Source organism: Pantherophis guttatus, chromosome 1 (assembly GCF_059756535.1).
Source record: "Pantherophis guttatus breed Tessera chromosome 1, ASM5975653v1, whole genome shotgun sequence".
Taxonomy (NCBI): Eukaryota; Metazoa; Chordata; class Lepidosauria; order Squamata; family Colubridae; genus Pantherophis; species Pantherophis guttatus.
The window spans coordinates 71,273,984-71,297,101 of NC_142063.1; the positions used below are offsets into that span (position 1 = coordinate 71,273,984).

The 23,118-nt window shown below is 36.1% G+C and overlaps 1 protein-coding gene across 11 annotated transcripts in view; it reads left to right on the forward strand.

Moving 5' to 3' along the window:
- The window catches only part of DPF3 (double PHD fingers 3), a 238,132-nt gene that overhangs the window by 184,085 nt on the left and 30,929 nt on the right, over positions 1-23,118 (forward strand). For 8 of the 11 annotated variants that reach the window (XR_015731350.1, XR_015731343.1, XR_015731345.1 and 5 more), the window contains one exon: positions 14,066-14,194. Coding sequence is in view for 5 of the 11 variants with exons in the window: in XM_034417697.3 (XP_034273588.1) it covers positions 14,066-14,194 (129 nt within the window). In the remaining 6 variants the exon portion in view is untranslated. Of the gene's footprint in view, positions 1-14,065; positions 14,195-18,221; positions 19,499-23,118 lie in introns of all 11 variants that reach the window. The other 3 variants (XR_015731348.1, XR_015731346.1, XR_009621422.2) reach the window with 1 other exon arrangement.

Consider the following 23,118-nt stretch of genomic DNA (forward strand, 5'->3'; position numbering starts at 1 on the left):
ACAGGAGGAGCCTGTTCCTGGTGCACACATGTGCAGAGCTGCCAGAAGGCATGAACAGTTAAAACAAAAGGGACCATTCGGGAGTCAGGCCTGGAGATGATTGGCCCCTCCTATAAGGCTTAAAAGAGGAACAAAGGCATGTGGGCACTTTGCAGGAAAGCAACATTGTTAATTCTGTTCCCAGTTGGCATCTCTGTTTGATTCTGGAATCCGTTTGGCTTTGCCAAGTAGGTTTTTGGCAGAGTGTCAAGGGAGATAAAGGTTGGTAGTTATCCCAAACGACTTCTCCCAAAGGACTTTTTGCAACTAATTGGAACTCAGCTGTGAATGAACGTAATTCACAGCTGTTGCAATAAAATAAGTTTTGGGGACCACTTATGTATTTTAATGATTCAGGAAGCCTAGGTCACAACACTATGGTACTTATGTAGAGGGTGGGAAGTTGTTCTTGTTTTTTTCCCCTTTCCTCTATTTTCCTTTCCTTTTTGATTTCTTGCACCTTTATTCTCATTCTTTATAGTATCTTTTATTATTGTACTTAATTTTTTTTAATAAAAACATTTTTTTAAAAAAAGGAAAATCTGTTCTCCATATATTCTTCCTTGTAATTTTACCAGATATTTACAGTCGGGGCCTGCCAAATCAGGAAATGAGCTTTGTGAAAAGATGTATTTTGTTAGCCATAAACTGTCCTGGTCTAAGATGCCTACTTTGAAATCCCTCACCGTATGTATCTATAGTGCTTTGTCTATCTCTCCATTCATCTCTCCATCCATTTACCAATACCTCCCCTCCCACCAACACCTAATTTTTAAAATCTGAAAGAGAAGAGAAAAATATTGCAAACACGTTTACCTTTATGGGTTCATGGCATATTACGTATCATAACTTTATTCTAATTACTGGAAATAATATTCAGCTTCTTTTTGAATTTTGAGATTTTGGTAGCTATTCCCCAAACATTTTCAGGCAGTCAGTTGTGATGGTATTTTCTCTGCCATCACAAGAGTCACAAACTGTTTTTTAAATGAACTTGCTTAAATGAAGTTGTGTATCCTATCCACATTCCTGTTTCTTGTCTGCAATTCCATAGAATTTGGATCATGCACCTTTATCTTTTCTTTTTATGTACACTGAGAGCATATGCACCAAAGACAAATTCCTTGTGTGTCCAATCACACTTGGCCAATAAAGAATTCTATCTATCTATCTATCTATCTATCTATCTATCTATCTATCTATCTATCTATCTATCTATCTATCTAATCTCACAGCAAAAAATGGAGATGGTATGATTTCTCTGTGTGTTCTTTAAACAGTCACAGGGACTGGCTATTTAAAATAAACTTTAAATACAATCTTGGTGCTCCCCATTTCTGACTTTAGGTATTTTTTCAGGCTAATGGAATGGCTAAACTAACAGCCCTTCCCTACTCACTTTATTAAACTGTCATATAAATTAGAAACATTGGAAGAGATCACCTGTTATTCTATGATAAGGCTTCTTAGAGCATTTGCTACCTAAACAAGAAAGTCCAAACACATATGCTTGAAGATAAACAATTTTCCAAAGGAAACAAAAATTTCTATATAGACTAATATAGACTATTTTTTTTAAAAAAAACATAGTGGCTTCCAGACAATGGTAACAGATAAATAAAGAGAACCCAAATGTAAGAAATAATACCTGTACTGGGGACTGCAACAAGAAGTGCTCCATTCTCATAGATATGAAAGATATTTTTATTTATTTATTTTGAGACTATTATTAATGTCTTGGGGGTGGGGTTTCAAACACAGTCATTTCAATTTAATTGGTCAGATTTAAAGTATGCTGTGATACATGTAATGCTGCTGAACATATAATTGTTAATATTGCTGTTCATAGTTGATTTCCTTGTACACGGAATAAAGCAAGGAAAGAGCGCCAGTTCCTTAAGTCTTGCTAGGGTGGCTGGCTGTCGAATTTAGATTTGACAGAACTGCATTGTTACATAGGCCATTTCCACACTTGTGATTTATTTATAGCATCATCTAGTATCACCCAGCCACTGTCGAGGCAATATAGAACGTGTCCTCATTACTATTATCTTGGCCAACAATGGCTGGCTGATGCTCTGAGATGCCATAAATCATTAAAGAGAAAATCACTAAAGACTGGACTTGAAGAATCTTCTCATTAGCATGAATAGAAGGTGAACTGATGGGAGACAGAACAGAACATCTCTTGCTGATTTAATGGAGATGTCCCTTTAAGGTAATTGTCTCAAATAATTTTTGTGGTAATAGGAACTAGAAATACCTTCAGTTTCACCAGTGGAGTGACTGGTAGTGACGTTGGTATAAAGTCTGAGTAACATGTGCCCAAAAACCAGCCCTTGTCCACATAGAACAACTCCACATAGAACAACATTTCTGCAGCTGTATTTTGTACCTTTGCAAATGGTTATATTCTCTTGGAGAGTGTGATATAAGTAATCATTTACTGCCCTTTTAAAAAACCCAAATCTGGTGTTCCAGATGAGCCACAACTATGTGCAATGGAAGGACTTGCCTTGGAGAGCCACATATTAAGATAATTTCTATCACCACCTGCTTTAAAAACTTGTTCTTCTAGGAGAAAAAGAAGATTAATTTGGCAGTTCGAATGTCACCAGGCTCAAGGTTGACTCAGCCTCCCATCCTTCTGAGGTTGGTAAAATGAGGACCCAGATTGTTGGGGGCAATTTGCTGACTCTGTAAACTGCTTAGAATGTAAAGCACTGTGAAGCGGTATATAAGGCTAAGTGCAATTATTAGTGCTATTGCTATTAACGTTTCCAGCATAAATCTTTATCCATTTTAGACAATTTATCTGGTGACATATATCAACAATACAGCATTTTATAAAAATTCCTTTAAAATTAGAACATAATGTAAATTTCAAACTGTTTTAAAAGGGGTATTCATTTCTCTGATAGAAATGTCTTTCAAAACAATTATATCTTATTAATTTCCAATGTTGTAAAAAAATGCTATTGCAGAACTTGATTGCTTGTTGTCTTCTTCCTAACAAAATACACTAGAATATTCCTTGGCTTTTTTCTTGTTCTATCAATCTAGAATTTGTTTTTTTAAACTTTATCAGTTTCTGACTTCATATTTTCCTCTTTCCAATCTCAAAAAAGAGGAAAAAGAAGGCTTCCCTCTCCCCATAACTTCATCACAACTGCATCAAAACATCACTGTCTAGTTCAGTACTTTATCTTTTGAGGTGTAGAGTACCCCAGTAAAATGCATATGTTAATAATCAACAAAACGTAATCCCACAAAGCTCTGATTTCTTTAAGTAGCTAAGTTCAAGTTTATGCCAAAGTACTTTCCTCAAAAATAAAAATAATAAAAAATAGGAAAATAACTGTTCCTTTTATCCATTTTAAAACTTTCTTAAACCTCTTTGTTGAGCTTTCTGCAAAATTTTCTTAAATCTTTAAATCCTTAGAATCTCTTTTCATTTTGTAATCTTGAAAAAAAGTTTTAAAATAAAGGAATCTTATCTATGCAGAAAAGGAAATCTCTCCATATCTGTAGATTAATTATTTCCAAAAGTGGTTAAGAAATTAGACTAGCAGAGGTTGATGTTTGTGTAAGCAACACTGAAATTGTAAGCATACATGGAATTCTGGGCTCCCTGCAGTTCAATTCTTGAGCTGACTGCAAAAACTTCCATTTCTGTAGTTTACCAGTGAGGATCCACTATTCAGAGTGCACAAGAGTTATCTCATGATCTCCCTTTGATCCAAGGAAATTACTGCAGCGAGCACCCATCTTCCAGTTGGCATTCTCAGCCGTTGTGTTTCTTGGTTTATTTGGAGACATCAGCCTGTCATAATTCCTTACTGGAAGTCCCATAGTCAGCATCTCCATTTTATGCTGTATATAATCAATTAGAACTGACAAATGCACTCATCTGACTCTGCCCTTACAGAGAGAGAGAGAAGGAGGGAGGGAGAGGGTGGGAGAGGGGGAGAGAGAGAGAGAGAGAGACAGAGACAGACAGACAGACAGACAGACAGAGAAAGAGAGAAAGAGAGAGAGGGATGGAGAGAGAGAGAGAGAATTCTGCTTATGTTTGGATAATTGTTTACAGCTTGGAGTTCAATTCACTCACTCTTTTTCACCAGCAGGATTTCATTTATGCTGTCATCTATCTTCCATGTGAATGTGCTGTTCATATACCTAATACACAGTTGTTGACTGGTTCTTTTGTGCCAAGGGATGAGGCAGAGAATGCCAGATCCATCTACTTCTGGGAGCATTTGTGAATCAGATTTGACAAACCTACAATGTCATAAGCCTGGATTTTGTGAAATCTCTCTGCCTAGCTTTTGGGGAGGGCATAAATTCATATTCTAATCTTCAGCTTTCTGAAATGGATAGAAAGGGCAGAAATACCCTAAATAGCAATCCACTGTTTATTCCCCTAGCTGCATCGATAGCAAATTAAGCAAACCAATTAAATGAAGGCAAACAAAACCACATTGAAATATAATGGGGGTGAGAAGGTAACAGACATCTTATTTCTGCACTGGCTTTCTTACATATTCCCTTCCCCTCAGGTTCTTCCATTTCTTCCAATCAAGCACCACCTTGAGGCAATATCTGTTGTAGTAACAGGCCTGCTGATGCTGAATCTGTCAAAAACAGATATTGATTTGCTGCCTGATGCCAGCTAAACAGCTAATAGCATTTGTTCCTCTATTTATTTATTTATTTATTTATTTATTTATTTATTTATTTATTTATTTATTTATTTATTTATTTATTTATTTATTTATTTATTTATTTATTTATTGGATTTGTATGCCGCCCTTCTCCCGAAGGACTCAGGGCACCTCACAACAATAAGAAAATACAAAAGTTAAAAAACAAATTAAAGCAGTATATCCAATATATCTCCAGCCCTGTTCCTTTTTCTAGCATCTTTTAAACTATTTGGAATGTGTCACTAGTAGATTATCCAGAAAATTATTGAAGCTAAATCTGAGCTGTAGCGAGTCAGTACGATAAAGCAACAGAGGATCCATGAGCCCCCCCCCCCGCCCCCGTGCCTCGTTTTTGCTAGTAGAGGCATCACGGGTCAGTCCTTTGCTATTTCCAGGCCGGTCCCACGGGCCAGATCTAAGTACCTCACGGGCCAGATGCGGCCTGTGGACCTTGAGTTTGATACCCCTAATCTAATTGAAGCTTAGTTTTGCTTTCCCAGACCAACACTTATTTCCTTTTCTCCTTGCCTCCACTACTTCTTGCTTCATATTTCAGAAGTTTTCAAATTGTTTCAGGCTATGGAATCTTATTTTTTTAAAAAAGACTTCCAGAGTCTCTGACCAAGTGGTAAACTCTAGTTATAGAAAACTGACTAAGTTCCTAGCTAAACTTTTCTAATTTTAAAACACTAGCCAGATCTTTTTGATCATTCATGTTATTACATATTTTTGCCTATCAGTACAAATGTATTGGCCAGTATTGATTACATGATTTCTTGTACTTGTTTTACTGTCTCCTAAATATTTTTGAAAGCCATTTCATTTGAAGTCTCCTTTTCATAGCAACTACAGGTAGTCTTGGTTTAGCAACCACAATTAGCATCTTAGTTGTAAAGCAAAGCAATCACTATGTGAAATTGCAACTGTGCTTATGATCTTACTTCAACTTTCCTTTGCTTTACATAACTGAAGGTCCTAAGTACAAGGATTTGTTACAGATTTACTGTTTCATCACCATATAACTTCGAGTGATGCTGTATGAGGCAGTCGCTAAATGAGGACTACTTGTATAACCAAGGCAGCCACTCTGTGATTGGCTAGTACAGTATAATAAAAATAAGGGCTCTGCCCTATTTAATTGCACCAGAAATCCACTCACAAATCATAAACGGGACAATTTATAAAGAAATGTAAATACAATGTTTCATTAGACCTTCATATTTTGAAACTGGAAATCATATCTTTTTTGCACAATTTTAAATAATTGTTTTATGCAAGTGTATAAAATCAGAATAATGAATACTTCAATTGCATAGTCATAAAAAGTACTTCAAGAGTGCTACTTTTTGCTTTTGTGGTTGCAGATCTACCCTTTTACATGCTGTTTTTGAATATTTCTGAATCACCAAATATTCATCTGAACTTCATTAGGCAGAAAACGTGAATGTGCAAATTCGTCAGATAGAAAGCTTACTTAGGGAAACTCAGTTATGAAGCAAAGTAAACACATTCTCCCTAGAAAAATGCCATTTAATAAGTTCAAAATAAAGGTTTCACTGAAGGCTAGACTTGATTCATTTTATCTCAGGCATTGGACCTGAAATCCGAGACACTTCTCCCTAGTTTCTTTCACGGTCTTGTCATTTGTTCTTTTCTCTTATCTGGTCTGGCAAGCAGGTCTTCAGGTTCATCATGCAGAAGTGCAGATAACGCTAAAGAAGGATAGATGGGGACAGCCATTGTGTTCCATCTGCTTTTGAATCAGGAAATGAAAAGGTCTAACTCCAGTACACTGGAGTTGGAAAGCTGACCAGAAACTATATTTTAAATTACTTAACATTGTGGGGTTAATTCAACCTTCAAGCTCTGGGCAAACATTATAGTTTACAGCTACTCTGCTGGAGAAATCATCTAAGGCAAGTCTTGCAGCTGAAGCTTGATTTGATCTATCATCTCCAGAGATTAAGAAAAAAATGATGCCATTATCCTAGTGGGTTCCAAGCCGTTCCTCCCATTTCCCAAGCAAAGCATCTTTGAAACATTTTTAAAAAGTACAACTAAGCATAAGTCTATGGATAGAGAAATAAATAAAAGCAACTTCTCTAATGGAAAGGAACCGTCCTTACCCCAAGCTGCAGTTTTAAAAATGTTACATTGGGGACTTCCCCTTTTCTTTTCTTTCTTTTTTCCTCTCAATTGGTCAGTCATATGAAGTATATTTGAATGTAAAGTACTTTTTTCTTTCCTTTTTAAGGAGATTCTCATCAGTATACATGTATGTACTGATGAGAGTATATACTTTCTCCCTCATACAAATATGAGGGAGAAAGCATATAATGTAATGTAATATAAGGTAAGGTAAGTCAAGGCAGTGTAATGTAATATATATTTGTGCATGTGTGTGCATACATGCACACATGCACTATCTCTTACACACACAAATACATAGAGAGACCCAGACATGTGTGTGTGTGTCACAAACACAAACATACATACATACATACATACATACATACATACATACATACATACATACATCTGAGGAAATGTGCAGACAAGCAATGTGCTTGCAGAAATTGCATGAACTAAATGTGTGTCTTTATACATTTCTGTATAGAGCTAGATCAGTGAGCTTGAGAGATGACTTTTGAGTGAATATCTTACTTGCTAGACCATGGATGTCAAACTTGTGGTGTCACGTTGCCGTCACGTGATGTTTCACGACGTTTTTTCCATTTGCTGAGTTGGGGTGGGCGTGGCCTGTGTGTGACGCATCCAGCCCACAGGCTGCCAGCTTGACACTCCTGTGCTAGACATTCTGATGCATGGTGTTTCCTAATAATGACAACTATCATTAAATACAATTGTCTCTTTATTGGCGCATGTTTGTGAACAGAAATAATGCAATCCTCTTGCCTAAGTTCAAATTCCTTCTAGAAGATAGAAGGTGAGGTATTATAGACTCTGACCATTACTTATGCACATCCTTTTCAAATTCCAAACAATTGCATAAGCATAGAGCACTCTTGTAGTTTTAATGAATGTGCTTAGTTGCATAGTAAAACCTTGCCTTAATCTCAGTTTCTATATACAAATATTGATATTTTATCTGCAAAGACCCATCCTTCTAAAGGTGCAAAGATTAATACAAATATTGATTTACAACCAAATCAGAAATTAAATATTTTAATGTCTGATTCCTGTTGTCTACATTGTATATGAAAACCGTTTTTGTGGGATAGTTGCAAAATTACAGTCCATATGCATATTTTAATAACACGTAGTTCAGATCACATGGCTACTTTCCACATTGGCATTAATGTCTTTCATAAGGATACTTGAGAACACAAGCAACCCTCCTGCCCAATTGTTCAATGGACAATATTCTGTTATTGTAATCTTACAATAAAGGTACAATACAATAAAGGTATTAGTACTTATGGTTTTGGTTTCTTGTCTAGTCTATCTCAAAGGGCTGGTATCAATCTTGCAAGCCTGAAAGAATTTCTCCACTCCCTTGCCTTTAAGAGAACTAGGGAAAATCCCTTCTGAGACAACCTCAGGGCTAAGATATCTTTTGCCTGATTGTTGTCTTTTGTCTCCCAAGGTTATTCTCACAGCCTTTACAAAAAGCCTTAATGAATATTCTACCAAGTATAGCCAATATGTCTGTGGCATATTTCTTGACTATTGGTTTCTTTATTGCTTATAGTCAATCTTAAAGGGCAGAAGCTATCCATTACTTCAATAATTTCAAGCTAGCAATCGTATCTATTATCATTAGTTTAGTTTTCTTAATATTCACTATGCTCCCTGACTTTCATTATTGGAATTTCCAAGTCATTTGCATTTTCGGCTATCATAATCCTTACCATATTATTGGGTCATAGTAGAAGAATGCACTCTTCTGAAATCTTCTCCTTTTCAAATATCTTCTGCTTCTTTCCTCCCAATGATTCAAAGTGTATTTTAAGCACAGACAGAAGAATGAGATAACAGAGTTTTGATATGGTAGAATAGATACTAATACATTGTCTACAGGTGGAACATAATCTTTTTCAGTTCAGGCACCTGGAATTGTAGAGCTGCCCTGTTTTTGAACCCACTAAAGTCTTTTCTTTTCCTGATTTGTTGCACTGTTTGACTCTCTTCTTTTTCTTTCCCTGCACAAATTTTTCTGTTCTTATCAGGAACAACTAGCCTCCTCCTCCTCCTCCTCCTCCTCCTCCTCCTCCTCCTCCTCCTCCTCCTCCTCCTCCTCCTCCACCAGCACCACCACCACCACCACCACCACCACCACCACCACCACCACCACCACCACCAGCTTTGTCACTTGAGCTGACATCATGGGCTGAGAGAGATTGACAGACCAAAGTCACCCACCTAGCTTTCATTCTTTAAAATGGGATTAGAACTCACAATCACTTGATTTCTAGCCTGGTGCTTTAGTCACTAGATTAAATTGGTTCTTAATGACATATGAAAATATCATCTCATACCATTTTAATACTTTTTTTTTACCAAATGTTCCTGATACTATCAGTACAGGATGAGGTTTTGTAACAGAACCTGTAGAACAATTTTGAGATTTAGATTGTTATGTTAATTTAGTCTAGTATTGACAGATGAACAGCAATATTTATCAATTTATCCAAACAAGTTAGACTGCTACTCCAATTATCCACAACTAGTATACTAACTAGAAGGTGACAAGTGCTCAAGGTAGTGGCAAACAGGCCTAAGATCAATACTTGAATGGCATGGGGGTGGCCAGAGCTTAAAAAGACTGAGATTTACCTCACAGCATTCTACACTGTTTCCTTCTTTGTTTTCTTTGATATTATATAGATGGCTGCTGGTGAGATATGCATTTCATTGTAGGAGTTCATTTATTATTTTAGCTTTTAAATTTTTATCTTTATAAATTGAACTTAGTATTTTTAAATAATTATCCAGCACAGAGCTGACAAGCATCCCTGACTTTAAATAATATTCCGAAGGAAGGCAGGGCCAGGACAAAAACTACATTTAATTATATTTAAATTTAATCCAATTTAACACAAATTAAATAAATATGGTTTACATATTCTTAGTAAATTCCCTCTTCTGTCATATTTAGAACACAGCTATAGGTCAGGTTACACCCAATGCTTTTACTAGGGTTGAGCCCTTCTGACCTAATGGCAGCACTGATGAGGCATGTACTCAGGGGCGGGTTTCAAAAACTGTCGCTACTGGTTTGTTTGTGGGTGCGCGCTCGTGCTTGTGCACGCACAACACTTCTGCACATGCATAGAAATGTCCAGGTGCATGGGCGGAGTTTCCCGCCACCGCCACTACTGGTTCGCCTGATCTGGGACGAACCAGTAGCAACCCACCACTGCATGTACTAAAATTCACTGCAAACAGAACAGCTTAGGGCTGTATAAAGGTTTAGGCCTGGTTCCAGAAAGATGCTTGGGGGAATGCTCACGGGGTTGCAAATTAAATTATCCATTGTTGATTGTTCTTGTAAAATGCCTTAAGTCTGTAGTCAATTAGGTAGTATATAAGTGAGATGAGTAAGTAAACAAACTGTCTAACCAGCTTCATCTTTTCTCAGTGTTGCATAGTGATGACACAACCGCTTCAAAGAGTTACAAACAGGTGCTACATTTGCACTGCCCTGTGGTTTGAAGCCCTTGTTTAGAAACAAATGCAAACCATTGAATAACTTTTGAACAAAATGGTGAGTTGATCTGGAATATTTCCCCTGATATGCTAGGTTTTTTTACTTGCATAGAATTCTCTTTTTCTCTTTAGAAAGAAAGGAACATTGCAAGTACTATCTTCTCCCTGCAGTTCAATATGCAATTCATGTTACTGTGTATCCCCCTCACCGCACAATACCCAGAGCTGTGTAGTTTCCAATTTGCTCCATAAATGGAAAGTATATATATATATTTTCTGCATTAAGCAGAGCAGAGAAAGGCTTTCCCCTGTAGTGACTGACAGACACCTGGCTTTAGAGCAATGATAAGACATCTTGGTTGAGGTGGTAGTGATATTAGCATTTTCCTATCACATACAAAGTCAGGCTATCAAAAAAGCTAAGAAACAGGAGTAGAAAAATGCAACAGTGGAAGCAGAGGACAGTACAAAAATCCTTTTGAATAAAGAGGAAATGTCTGAACTTTTTTTTTTTTAACGTAAGCTCCATCTGGCTTGTCCTTTAGCACTCTGGGAGATTTATGCTGCCTGCTGTATTTTGCTTCCGTCCCCACCTCTGTCCTGGGCAAAACAATGTGCAGTCTGTGCAATGAGCCATTCCCTTTGAATCCCACCCCAATGACTTTTCTTCATTTCTCATTAAACGTTGGGAGAAAGCCAGCCGGAAGTGGACTCCTCTCCAACAGGGATTCAATCGCTTCTTCTCTATGCACATGGCGCTTCCAGGAACGTGCCTTGCTCTCAGCTGCCGATGTTGTTCTCCTCTTCCTGTTTATTTGATGTGGCGATGGTGGTAGTTTTAATTTCTCAAACCCATCTATGCCTTTTGAAAAGAGGGGGGGGAGGAGGGAAGAAGAGGAGGGGGGAAAGGTCACAAATCAGTTCTTTACACTTGAGAAATGGAGTAATAACAGGTGGCAAGATCAGAGGCAGCCGGAGCCTGGAATTTTGGTTGTCATGGAAACATGTCAGCCTGCAGAGAGATGAGCTCTGTCAGCAGTAGGGGGGAAAAAGGCACACGAGGGGAAACTCAATGCCATTTACCCTGTAGGTTCAGATTGTATGTCAGCCGTCCCTCCGAGGGATGAAGGCTGGAAAGATATGAAAATGGGGAAGCCAAATCCTGCCCACAGATTGGAACCGTTCAAAACCGGGTTCCTGCACAGTTTAAGCCATCAAACACAAAAGCTTTTTGTTTTTCTTTTTGCAAAGAAAACACCCCAACCCTATTACCCATTGTGTTGTGTGCCGTTTGGTCTTCATGCCAACAGAAAAGGCTCTGTTGGCAGGTAGACGAGTTGCACCAGAAGCAGATAACAGATTTCACGTTGCGGATGCCATTAGAGTGTAAAACGCTTCCCTGCCTTTATTTTGCAAGTTCTAGCGTATAGTTTCTTCATGTCGTTGATAGCAGTTTTTCTGGCTTTCTGGTGAAATGCTACCCAGAATATTAAATTCAAAAGAGTGTTATGATGCTCAATGCTAGAGGGCGTGTGTGTGTGTGTGTGTGTGTGTGTGTGTGTGTGTGTGTGTGTTTCTGTAGCCCTACTCCACTCCAAAACCGACCCTTAAGAAAATCTATTTTAAAGTCCTGGGTAAAGGTGGAGGACATCTTCCGGAATTAGCGCAGTCCAGAGACCAGAGATGGGTTTCAGCAGGTTCTGACCAGTTCTGGAGAACTGGTAGCAGAAATTTTGAGTAGTTCGGAGAACCAGTAGTAAAAATTCTGACTGGCCCTGCCCCCATCTATTCTCTGCCTCCCAAGTCCCAGCTGATTGGGAGGAAATGGGGATTTTGCAGTAACCTTACCCTGGATTGGGGACGGAATGGAGATTTTGCAGTATCCTTCCCAGTGGTGGGATTCAGCCAGTTCGCACCACTTCGGGAGAACCGGTTGTTAATTTTCTGAGCAGTCTGGTGAACTGGTTGTTGGAAGAAATCATTAGGGCAGAGAACCGGTTGTTAAATTATTTGAATCCCACCACTGATCCTTCCCCTGCCACGCCCACCAAGCCATGCCATGCCCATCAAGACACACCCACAGAACCGATAGTAAAAAAAAATTGAAAGCCACCACTGCCAGAGACAGTTTAGCATTTATTGTCTGGCATGGGAACAGAATGGATTAGAAAACAGACAAAAGTATATGATATCATCAAGAGAGTAAACGAATAGAAATGGAAATGGGCTGGTCACATAGGAAGAAGAACTGATTGCAGGTGGACCAAGGCAGTCATAGAAGGGATCCCACTTGATAAAAAGCATTCATGAAAGAGATGTAAAACAAGATGGATCGACAACATCAGCAAGTATTGCAGGCCCAATTGGCAAAAGAAAGTTCAGGACAGTATTGGTTTGGAAACATGCAGAAGAGGCCTTCGTCTTGTAGTAATGGCTAAAATGATGATGACGACGATGATGATGATGGGAACAGAAAGGGAAGGAAAAAGGCAAACCAGAAAAGAAACTCTTGCTTTTCTAGCTTTCTAGAAGGCCTCATTTAAAATTATTAAATAATTATTTAATAACATTATTAAATAACATTAATGTGATATTATGTATTCCATTTGTATGTATTGTGTAGATATTTAATGATTTTCTTCCTCAGTCACATTAAAAATTACAACTTTTGAAGCGATGGTGTACCCAAGGCTTTCTGGAAAAACAGATGGTTTTGGATTCATGTGTGGTGCACTTGTGCCAGAGGTGGCATGCAGAGCTCTCTCTGCTGGCACGCGCACCGACGCCCTAGGTCAGATCTCCATGGCATTTCTTTTGTGAGCTTCTTTTTCCCTGCAAACAACAAAACAAAAGCTCATGAAAGAAAAAGAACTTACCTCTTGCCATGCTGCCACTGTTGGGATGCCCCGCCTCCTGCCAGCTAGTTGGTCTCGGCTGTGCATGCGCACATCTCTGCACATGCGCACGTGCATGTCTGCACACACACATGCATATGCACATGTCCACCAGAGGTGAGTTGCTACCGGTTCGTCCCAGATTGGCGAACCAGTAGCAGCGGCAGTGGCAGAAGACTCCGCCCACCTGCCCGGACACTTCTGCGCATGCGCAGAAGCGTTGTGCGTGCACACAAGCGCTCATGCACAAGCAAACCAGTAGCAAACTAAATTGAAACCCACTACTGATGCCCGCGCACACGCACCTTTCAATTTGGGCATGCGCGCGCGTGCAGTTTTGGCACTCAGTGTCTAAAAGGTTCATCATCACTGTGCTAAACAATGATATTTATTTATTTTTTCTGGCTTAGAACCCATCACAAGAAATAAATGGTGCTCATAAGCCATGGTAAATGAGTTCATATATCATACTAAGCCAAAGATAAAACACATTATGGCTCACTATTGTATAACAATTGTTTTTGTCACATTTAATACTGCTTTTGAGTTGTATTACATTTTAAAACTTTACTGGGATCCAACTACTTTAATTTCTTTTAGAGAGCCAAAGGATCAAAGCCCAACTTTGATCCTTTGGCTTTGGCCAGTTAAAATTTTCAGTTGATAAATACGCTGTCCAAATACAACTAAATTATTAAGAATAAAAGATACACATGGAATTTTTCTCAATTTAAAGTATTATACTTCTACCTGCAGCCCAAAAAGGACCAGATGGGGCCATCATTTCCAATAACTACTGTGATTTCTGCCTTGGAGGATCTAATATGAATAAAAAAAGTGGACGACCAGAGGAGCTTGTTTCATGTTCGGACTGTGGGCGTTCTGGTAGGTGATATGTTATTGCAGCTATCTGTGAGCATTAAGCAACAACAACACTCTTTTCATATCTTGATGTTTATAGAGATAAGATTAAGGGATTTTTGAGTGGATTATGTTTTACAATATATGTTTGAATGCATATTTTAAAACTAATGGACGAACACAAAAGTGGAAAGTCTTGTAGAAAGACATTTGTTCTCATTTAGATGAAGACAAGATTAAAGGAGAGTTTTTCTCTTGACATGTTATATTTGGTATTCAATAATGTGCCACTCAAATTTTCTACAGGCTGGATTATGACCGATACAATGGGTCATTCTTTCTGTCTCTGCCTCTCTTTCTCTTTCTCTTTCTCACATATGCACACAAACAAGCACACCTCAGATTATGGGGTAAGGTTGAAGACAACTGTCTAATATTATTTTTTTAGAATGTAACTTTTAGGGAGTTTTTTATTTCTCCATTTAATATATTATGCTTGTGTATGTATTTATAAGTGTGTACTTTATATAAATTACTTGCTCCATCATAAGTACTTTTTATTTCTGAGAAGTTCTGTTTGGATATTTTTATTTATTTATTAGAATTTATCCCAATTTATTAATTTATGAGTAAGTTGAATATTATTTTAACAAAGAAAGAAGCTGAACTTTGTAAAAGCATTGACTATGATGTATATGTTTTAAAAATCATTTAAAAAAAAATTACTTTAAGACTTAAATTTAAAACCCATTTTTTAAAAGTATATATGTAGCCCTTCTGTGACAAGGTTTTTATTTCCTATTTTATTTTTAAATTTCCAGAGATGTTATTTATAACAGGAACTATTTTTTGTCTTAAATATGTATATGGATGGGGATAATATCGCAAGTTATGCATTGCATATACACAATATAAAATTGAGTTTGTTGTTTCTCCTTCTAAAAATTGTTAACTTGAGACTATTGTTAAAACAATGCCAAAGCTTTTTAAAAAAAATTATCAGAAATCCTCAGTAATTTCCCTTGCTTCACTAAATATGTCTTGTCAGCAGCAGAGTGCTTTTGTATTTTTCTGGAGCTTCATACTTATTAAAGGGACAACGAAGAGTTGTGTAGCACTTTAAAGAATCAGCTTCATAAAATTAATTCAACTTTAGTCACCCAGTCTTTTGGAATGAGTGACCATAATACATTTAATAAAATTAAAGCTAAAGAAACTTATCCTAGGTAAGCAAACTGTGTGTATGTGTCACACATGCATATATGGACCTATAACTATAAAAACATGGCTACAGAATGCATTTTTCAGACACAAAATGCAAGAAAGGGATTTCTGTGTTACATGGCCTCTAACGGGAAATCTTTACCTTTACATTTTATCCCTGACCTTATGTGTGTGTGTGTGTGTGTGTGTGTGTGTATACATACATACATACATACATATACATGTTTCTTGTTCTCCATCAGAATAAATCACATTATACATTCTCTAGCTACACTGATTTCAGGATTTTGGTTGCAATATTATTTATCTGCTTATTTAACAGGATTTATACCCTGCTGCAATTAATTAAACTCTCAGCAAATTACCGATATCTATTGGGCCATCCTTAAACTACACATAGCCCATTCAGGTGGAAAAATAGACAAAACACAACAATATTGAAGACAAATAATTAATCCTAGAGTGGAGAAAAAAAGCCCAAACATCAGTTGTTCCAATCAGCATCATTTAAACATGATCAATTATGTAAAGCCCTACTTGAACAATGTTACTTTGTTCTCCTAGACCTTGAACAGTAGACCTGTCCTTGAGCATTGTGGGATTTCCCTCATCTGAAAGAACTATTGGCATATAAAAGGAGGCTGCTTATCAGACACAGAAACCAAAGGACAAAAACTTGCAAATTTGAGACTTTGTCAACCCATCCATCAATTTTATTCATGCATATATTTACAGAACGGTATTGCAGGATCTACAATTCCTCAATATGTGATACGCCTGCATAAAAACCTGGCAAAGAGACATCCTGGTTCTGGGTAAAGATCCATCTAATCTAGCACTCTAGCCCACAATAATAGCCAAGCAGATGCAAATGGAAAGCCCCAAACTAGGATGTTAGTGTAATAAATCCCTCAAATGTCAGTCATATGACTAATACAATATAGACATATTTGTGGTATCCATCGATATTATATAAACGTAAGTAGTATTTACTGATATACAGTAGATGGTTGTGTCCCACAGTACCATCTGCTATCTAATAGAATAAAAAGGCAGTGGTGGGATTCAAATAATTTAACAACCGGTTCTCTGCCCTAATGATTTCTTCCAACAACCAGTTCACCAAACTTCTCAGAAAGTTAACAACCGGTTCTCCCGAAGTGGTGCGAACTGGCTGAATCCCACCACTGCAAAACGGTATATATATGCAAAAGGCAAAATTGCAGTGGATGTAAAAAAAAAAAAAAAAAGGCAGAAATTTGTGCTGCTGTAAAAAAAATTGACTTTTTTTATCCCTTGCTATTGACATCCTTGATATGACATCATTCAGAGGATTTTATGGGTGTTAGGGAGAGTATAGTAACCATATGCTGGCAGCCAATGAAAGGAATATGGTACTATCTTTGCTGCTGCCAACATTAAAAGCAGTTGCAAGTAATGTCAAAAATGAAGCGAATGATTTTAGTTTCATGTTTGTCCTGAAAGTTTTAAAAAATGGTTTTTGTGCTATGCCACACAAACATATCCCTTTTGTTCCATGGCCAGTTGACTCCAATATTTAGAGGGCTTCTCCCTCTATTTTTTTATATCTATATCCATATATCTGTGTGATACATGCATACATCTTAGGAAAGCTTGGGTCACTTTATCTTTAAAATACCACAAGGTGTTTTAATTTGCTACACTAGGAAAGCATAGCTTCCCTCTGGATATTTTTATCAACAATAATTAATTCTTACCATATTCATTATCTGTGAACTACCAGCCTGAGGCAAAATTTCCAACATACTTTACTTTTCATGCTTACTTTTATATAAAAAAGTTTTTCTTATCTTCTTGTTCTCATATTTGTAAACCATCTTCAAAATATGCCATAGCAATTTGATTTTATATATGGCTTTCTAATGATAGAGTTTAGTGTATATATAAACATATATATGTATATGTGAGTATATTTGTATGTGTGTATACACACACACTTATACCAAAACTTATTTTCTATATATATAGTCATACTGAATGCTTATTAGAACTACTGATCAACAAGGAATGGGGGAAGGAAATATTTCACACTTTAAGGAATGGATTCTGTAACATAATATTTCTGATATATATTAAAAATTATATACTGTATTAGAAATCTTCCCCGCTCTCTCTCCCTCCTGCTTTGAAATGTTTACTTTTTACTTATATTCATAATATATTTTTACAAAGACATTTATTGCAATATGTATTTATTGTTAAAAATATTTTTCATTTTAATTTGCAAAGAAATCACACCGCTTAGGAGAACTGGTACAGAAAGAGAACTCAATGAGGTTATTTAAAAAAAAAAACATGGAAAACTTATGAAATGGGTTATTATGCTAAAATAGAGTGGTTGATAATAAGTGAAAGACAATCATTGTACCCTGCACTTTTAATGGATACATAATATAAACTCTGGGCTCAAGATAAAGTTACTCATATAATTACAAAAAATATTTTCTGTGTGTTTCAAAAGAGAGGAAAACAGGGTTAACCCTTTTGCTGCCTTAGATATGGGGCATCTGGAATGGTATAAATATTTTTTTTAAAAAAAAAATCAGTTGTTGTTTATAATTTCCTTACTATTCATGTTTTGTTTTTATTGCTTTGCATTATTGTCCTGAATATATGTGTATGTGTGCATGTGTGCATGTATACACAGGCATATATACATATATATTTACGACTGAGATAAATCTTTTATCTGAAATTTCTAATAATGATTAAAGTAATGTTAATGAAATAAATCATGATGCCTGTTACTTAACCAATGTGCTGATATATTCATCATACATGTCAGCTCATTTGGGAAGAGAAAGCAGGAAGGAAGAAGCGGCTGCAGCATTTCCCACGGAGGACTTGTTCGGTTCCACCTCGGAAAGCGACACCTCAACTTTTCATGGTTTTGATGAGGATGATTCGGAAGAGCCTGTCTCAAACTGGAGCAGCAGCTCCCAATCTGCAAAGAAAAAGGGCAGTTGCTAAAATAACTAAAGCACACAAACTCTGTGAATGACTTTTCTGCCCTTTCTGCTACTTTTAACTCTTACTGTTATTACTGCATTTTTTTTAGAGCCACCTGTTTTCACTTTGGGGCGAATACACTGAAAGCACAACAAACTAATTTTTTTAAAAAAGAAAAGCTGAAATCTTTTTTTGACAAGTTTATTTTCAATATTTCCTTAACAGTGCAAATGTGAAATGTGGATATCCTTTTTTTTTAAAGTAATAAGTAAACAATTAAATAGAAGAGTGCTAATTTTCTCAGCTTTTAAGATATATATAGGTATAGATATATATATATATATATATTATACACAGGTACAACACAAAATTGGAAGGGTTGGACACCAGCAGGTACCTATCTCAAATAGTGTTTTAAATATTTATTTCTATATTCTATATATTATTAGAAGAAAGACTTTTGAGATTAAGGCAAAAAAAAAAAAGCATGAAATCTATGCGGTTATCTAATTATTAAAAAAAGAGAAACAGTGATAGTATGACTAGTTCAAGATGAAAAGGAAATCCAAATGTTTGCAAGTGTGAATTTTGCACTGCAAAAAGATTGCATTTATTGTAGCACACTGGATTTTTTTTTTCCTATTCCCCTTTTGTACTACTGCTATGTTCACCTTTAAGCATATACCAAACACAAGGACGATTGACAAAATCACAAACACAAATTTCCTGCCATTTTCATTTGGACACAGTTTTATGTCTTCATCTCTCCAAGCTTGGCATCTTTTTACCAGATACTGCTTTTTGGATCGGTTTTGTTTGTTTTTTCCATCACCATTTTAGAAAGGACTTTCTGAGCACATCTGTGGAATACACCCATTAATTCTATGGATGAAATAAATAATGTGAATCTTGAAAGAAAAGAAAAGAAAAAATATACCTCATGTTCCTTATTTTATTTTTAAAAAATAATATTAAAAACCCATTTAGTCTTATTTTTGATATTTTTCTTGAAATAAACCAAAGCAATACTCACTAATTTTCAAAGGGCAACAGAGAATACCGAAACTGATTTGCTATTCCAGCAACATAAATTTGAACAGCAGGAATAAAAAGGTAAGTTGTAAAATAAGCATGTTTTATTCTTCATGAAATGCTTATGCTTTGAATTTGTCGCAAATAATCACCGTGGCTAGTGAAACTCATAAGCCAAGATATGAATGAGATAAGAGATATCTCTTTGTGATACAACCAATCAAATTGGGAAGTGTCTAATTAATATTAATATCCGTTGCTTTTAAATAGGGAGATGATGGACACCAACTTCAGAACAATCCAGGATATTATTTAATTTTAATTACCTGGATTCCAAAATCAAAAATCAGTTTCTTGGTTCAGAGAGAATGGTAGTTAATGTGAGACTTCCTACTTTGTAAATTTGTAAATTCTGTAAAGAGATTAATAAAGGATAGGCAAAATTATTGTTCATAGTATCTTAGTTTATTAGTTCAGTAGTTCATCATATTTTACATTAATAATATTTCATACATACCTGTGGTTAAGATAAAATTTAAATGAAAATGTGATTTAGTTAACTGAATTATGTCCTGTTTTCTATGTGTCTATATATACATTTATGCCTTTGTATGTGTGTTTTGATAGGCAAGTATAAGTAGGGATATTAGTAATTGTGTCATCTTGTATCACATAACAAATACATTTCAAAAGCTGGGGAATAAGAACACTATTGAATTCAGCATTCTGTATCTTATTTTATTTTATTTATATGCCTTGTTTATTTAATTTAAATCATTTATTTTATTTATATATTTAATATTCTATAATTTACTTTACATAGTGTCTCTGTGTCTTACATTAGTCAAACAGATGCATGCTGAATGTCATAAGTGGGACATTAATACAATAGCCCTCGTATTTAAATATGGGACTTTTAATTGAGGAAACATAGCTATCAGTAGAAATAGTAATTCATATTTGTTAATTTTATGAATACATAGTTCCTTTTAAACTCATCTAAATGATACCATAACTTATTTGATGATGCAGAATTCTGTTTATCAGTCCTGAATTTCCTCACATTTAGTTTCATTGGCTTAATTTAAATTCTATTATTAATAGAAAAACTTCTTGCTCAATACATTTTCTATTCTTTTTAAACTTAAAAACATCTTAGCATTGTACTCATTCCCCACAGAACTACATCTCCATATAGTTTATATTTACAACTAATAATATAATATAAATAAACCTTCTAAATCTGCATTTACTTATACCTAAGCCAATGTTTTTCTTTGTGTTTTTTTTTCTTTTTAATGATGAATAAGTGGCCATTCTATAGTCAAAAGCTTTTTCTGTAAAGATTCTGTGGGACTTAGTTGATATAAAACATACTCGGGATGCAAATAGAAGAAAATAAGTTTATTTAGACCTATAATTATAAAAAGAAGATCTGCCCAAATAGATTTAAATGCACAAGATCTCAACAGCAAAGCAACTAATAATATGTTAGTCTAAAGAGAATATAACATTCTTGTTTTCTGAATTTTAGTCAGACAGTCAAAACATTTTCAGGACTTACTTGGCTACAGATAACAGTAGTTCCAGAAGAAGAGGCTAACAGCAATGGGAAACATAGATTGTTGTTTGGGACACATAGTCTTCAATAATGTACTTATATAATAAATTAGATTCCTTATTTCCTTGTTAATTAACCATATCTGTCTTTCCATGGGTAGGTAACCTAATTTTATTTAAAATAAACAATGGGAATATATAATTATATAATTATTATTCAGCTTGACAGCAAAACAAGATGCTCTTGTCTCCTTTTGGATAGATTTTTACCATCAGTTGAAAGTAGTACTACTGGGAGTGAAGAAGTTGGAATTTAGGAGCTTGGTCCTAAGTATTGGAAATGTGGGCTTGGCCTATCTAGGCACTACCCATTATTAGACATACTCATTTTAGTGCCATACATCTCCACAATTATAAGGAAAGCAAAATACAATGTTGCAGTAGGATTTGAAATGATAGACGACCCAGTAGATATTAAGTAAAAGTAAACATTTGTTCTTCCACCATCAGACTTTCAGAATAGTTATCCAGGGGGATAGCAAAGTTAGTGATATAATAATTTGTCCTTTCCCCATATAATCTCTGTCTACGCTAAGGGGCAGTATAAGGAAATGAGTGATTGTTTGAAAACAATGAGTTTTCAGAGAAACAGCTTTTATTATACCATGAACTCTAATAGCAGATGGATACTAACTTGAGCATCATGTTGCCTAATAAAGTTTACAAACTAGATTTGATAAAAACTAGTATCTCATTGTTACCTACTGTAATCCCAAAATACCTAAAAATAATGCTCTCTAGCTTCTATGCAGGATAAACACATAGTAGCATATTGATTTATTTTATCCTTAATCTTCCCTCCCTCAGTAAATACCCATAAGTATTGTTCATTGTTAGTGGTTGCTCAAATTTGCTATTTTTTCAACTATGGCTGTAGTTTCAAAGATAGAGCAAATCGTCCCTGCCAATGCCTGAAGCAGATCAGATAGCAAATACACACAGCCTGTGCAAGGGACACCATCTGTGATAAATGCCTTCTGTGCCTGCTGTCAAATTATAATCTGGAAAATTATTTTTATTATTGTCGTGGTCAGAAACAAAAGCAAAAGTAGTTGTCCAAAATTTGAATTAGTCCGAAATATAATTTAGTTTGCTTCTATAACATCCACAGTCTGACTGTTCTATTATACAGTAAACTGTATGATAAACCCCATTCTGTTCTGGGTCTAATGTTGTCATTGGTCGTGAAAATACCAAAATCAGGCCTAAAATGAAAGCTCTCTTTTTAAATAAAGATTTACTTGAAGGAAGGCAGAATAAAAAGTTTTAGAGCCGTGATGGCGAACCTATGGCACATGTGCCACAGGTGGCACGCGGAGCCGTATCAGTGGGCACGCGAGCTCAGCTCCACCAACTGATTTTCGGGCCTGCCAGGTCCACCGGAAGTTGGCAAACCGGCCATTTACAGCCTCCAGAGGGCCTCTGGAGGGATGGGGAAGGCCGTTTTCGCCCTCCCCAGGGTCCTAGAAAGGCTCTGGGCCCATCATGCCATCGTGTGCCAAATGCAGGGGGAGCACGGGGGGTCGCATATGGATGTGGGCACACACATGCGTGACCACCCCGCACTCCCCCCCACTTTTGGCATGCGATGGCAAAAAGATTAGCCATCACTGTTTTAGAGAATTCTGTTCAGCACATTATGAATTGTACAGAAGGAAAGTAAAAATCCTATTTTTTAATGTTAGAATTTCAATATTACTTTGTTTCTTTAAATTTATAGTTCCCCAATTTTAGTCTTAAAACTTAAAGCAGTTTGTTAAACATTCATGGAATTTTGCACAGTATGATAATTTGTAATTGACATATACATTTCCCAAAAATGTAGCTGTTCTTCAGTAAAATTTTCAAATTCTAATGATTGAACAGATATATTTGAAAAGACTTTCTTATGGCCACAATCCAACAAATAGCTTGGTGTATTTATGTCTAATGAATTCAGTACTAGCTAGTACATATGGACCTATAATCGAAGTGGTAGAGCATAAACAAAGATGCCTCTGCTTTTAATATATTCTTGACAGGTGCCATGAGCACCTGTCACATATGCCACAAATCAAATTCTGGCTTTTGATTTTTCTCTT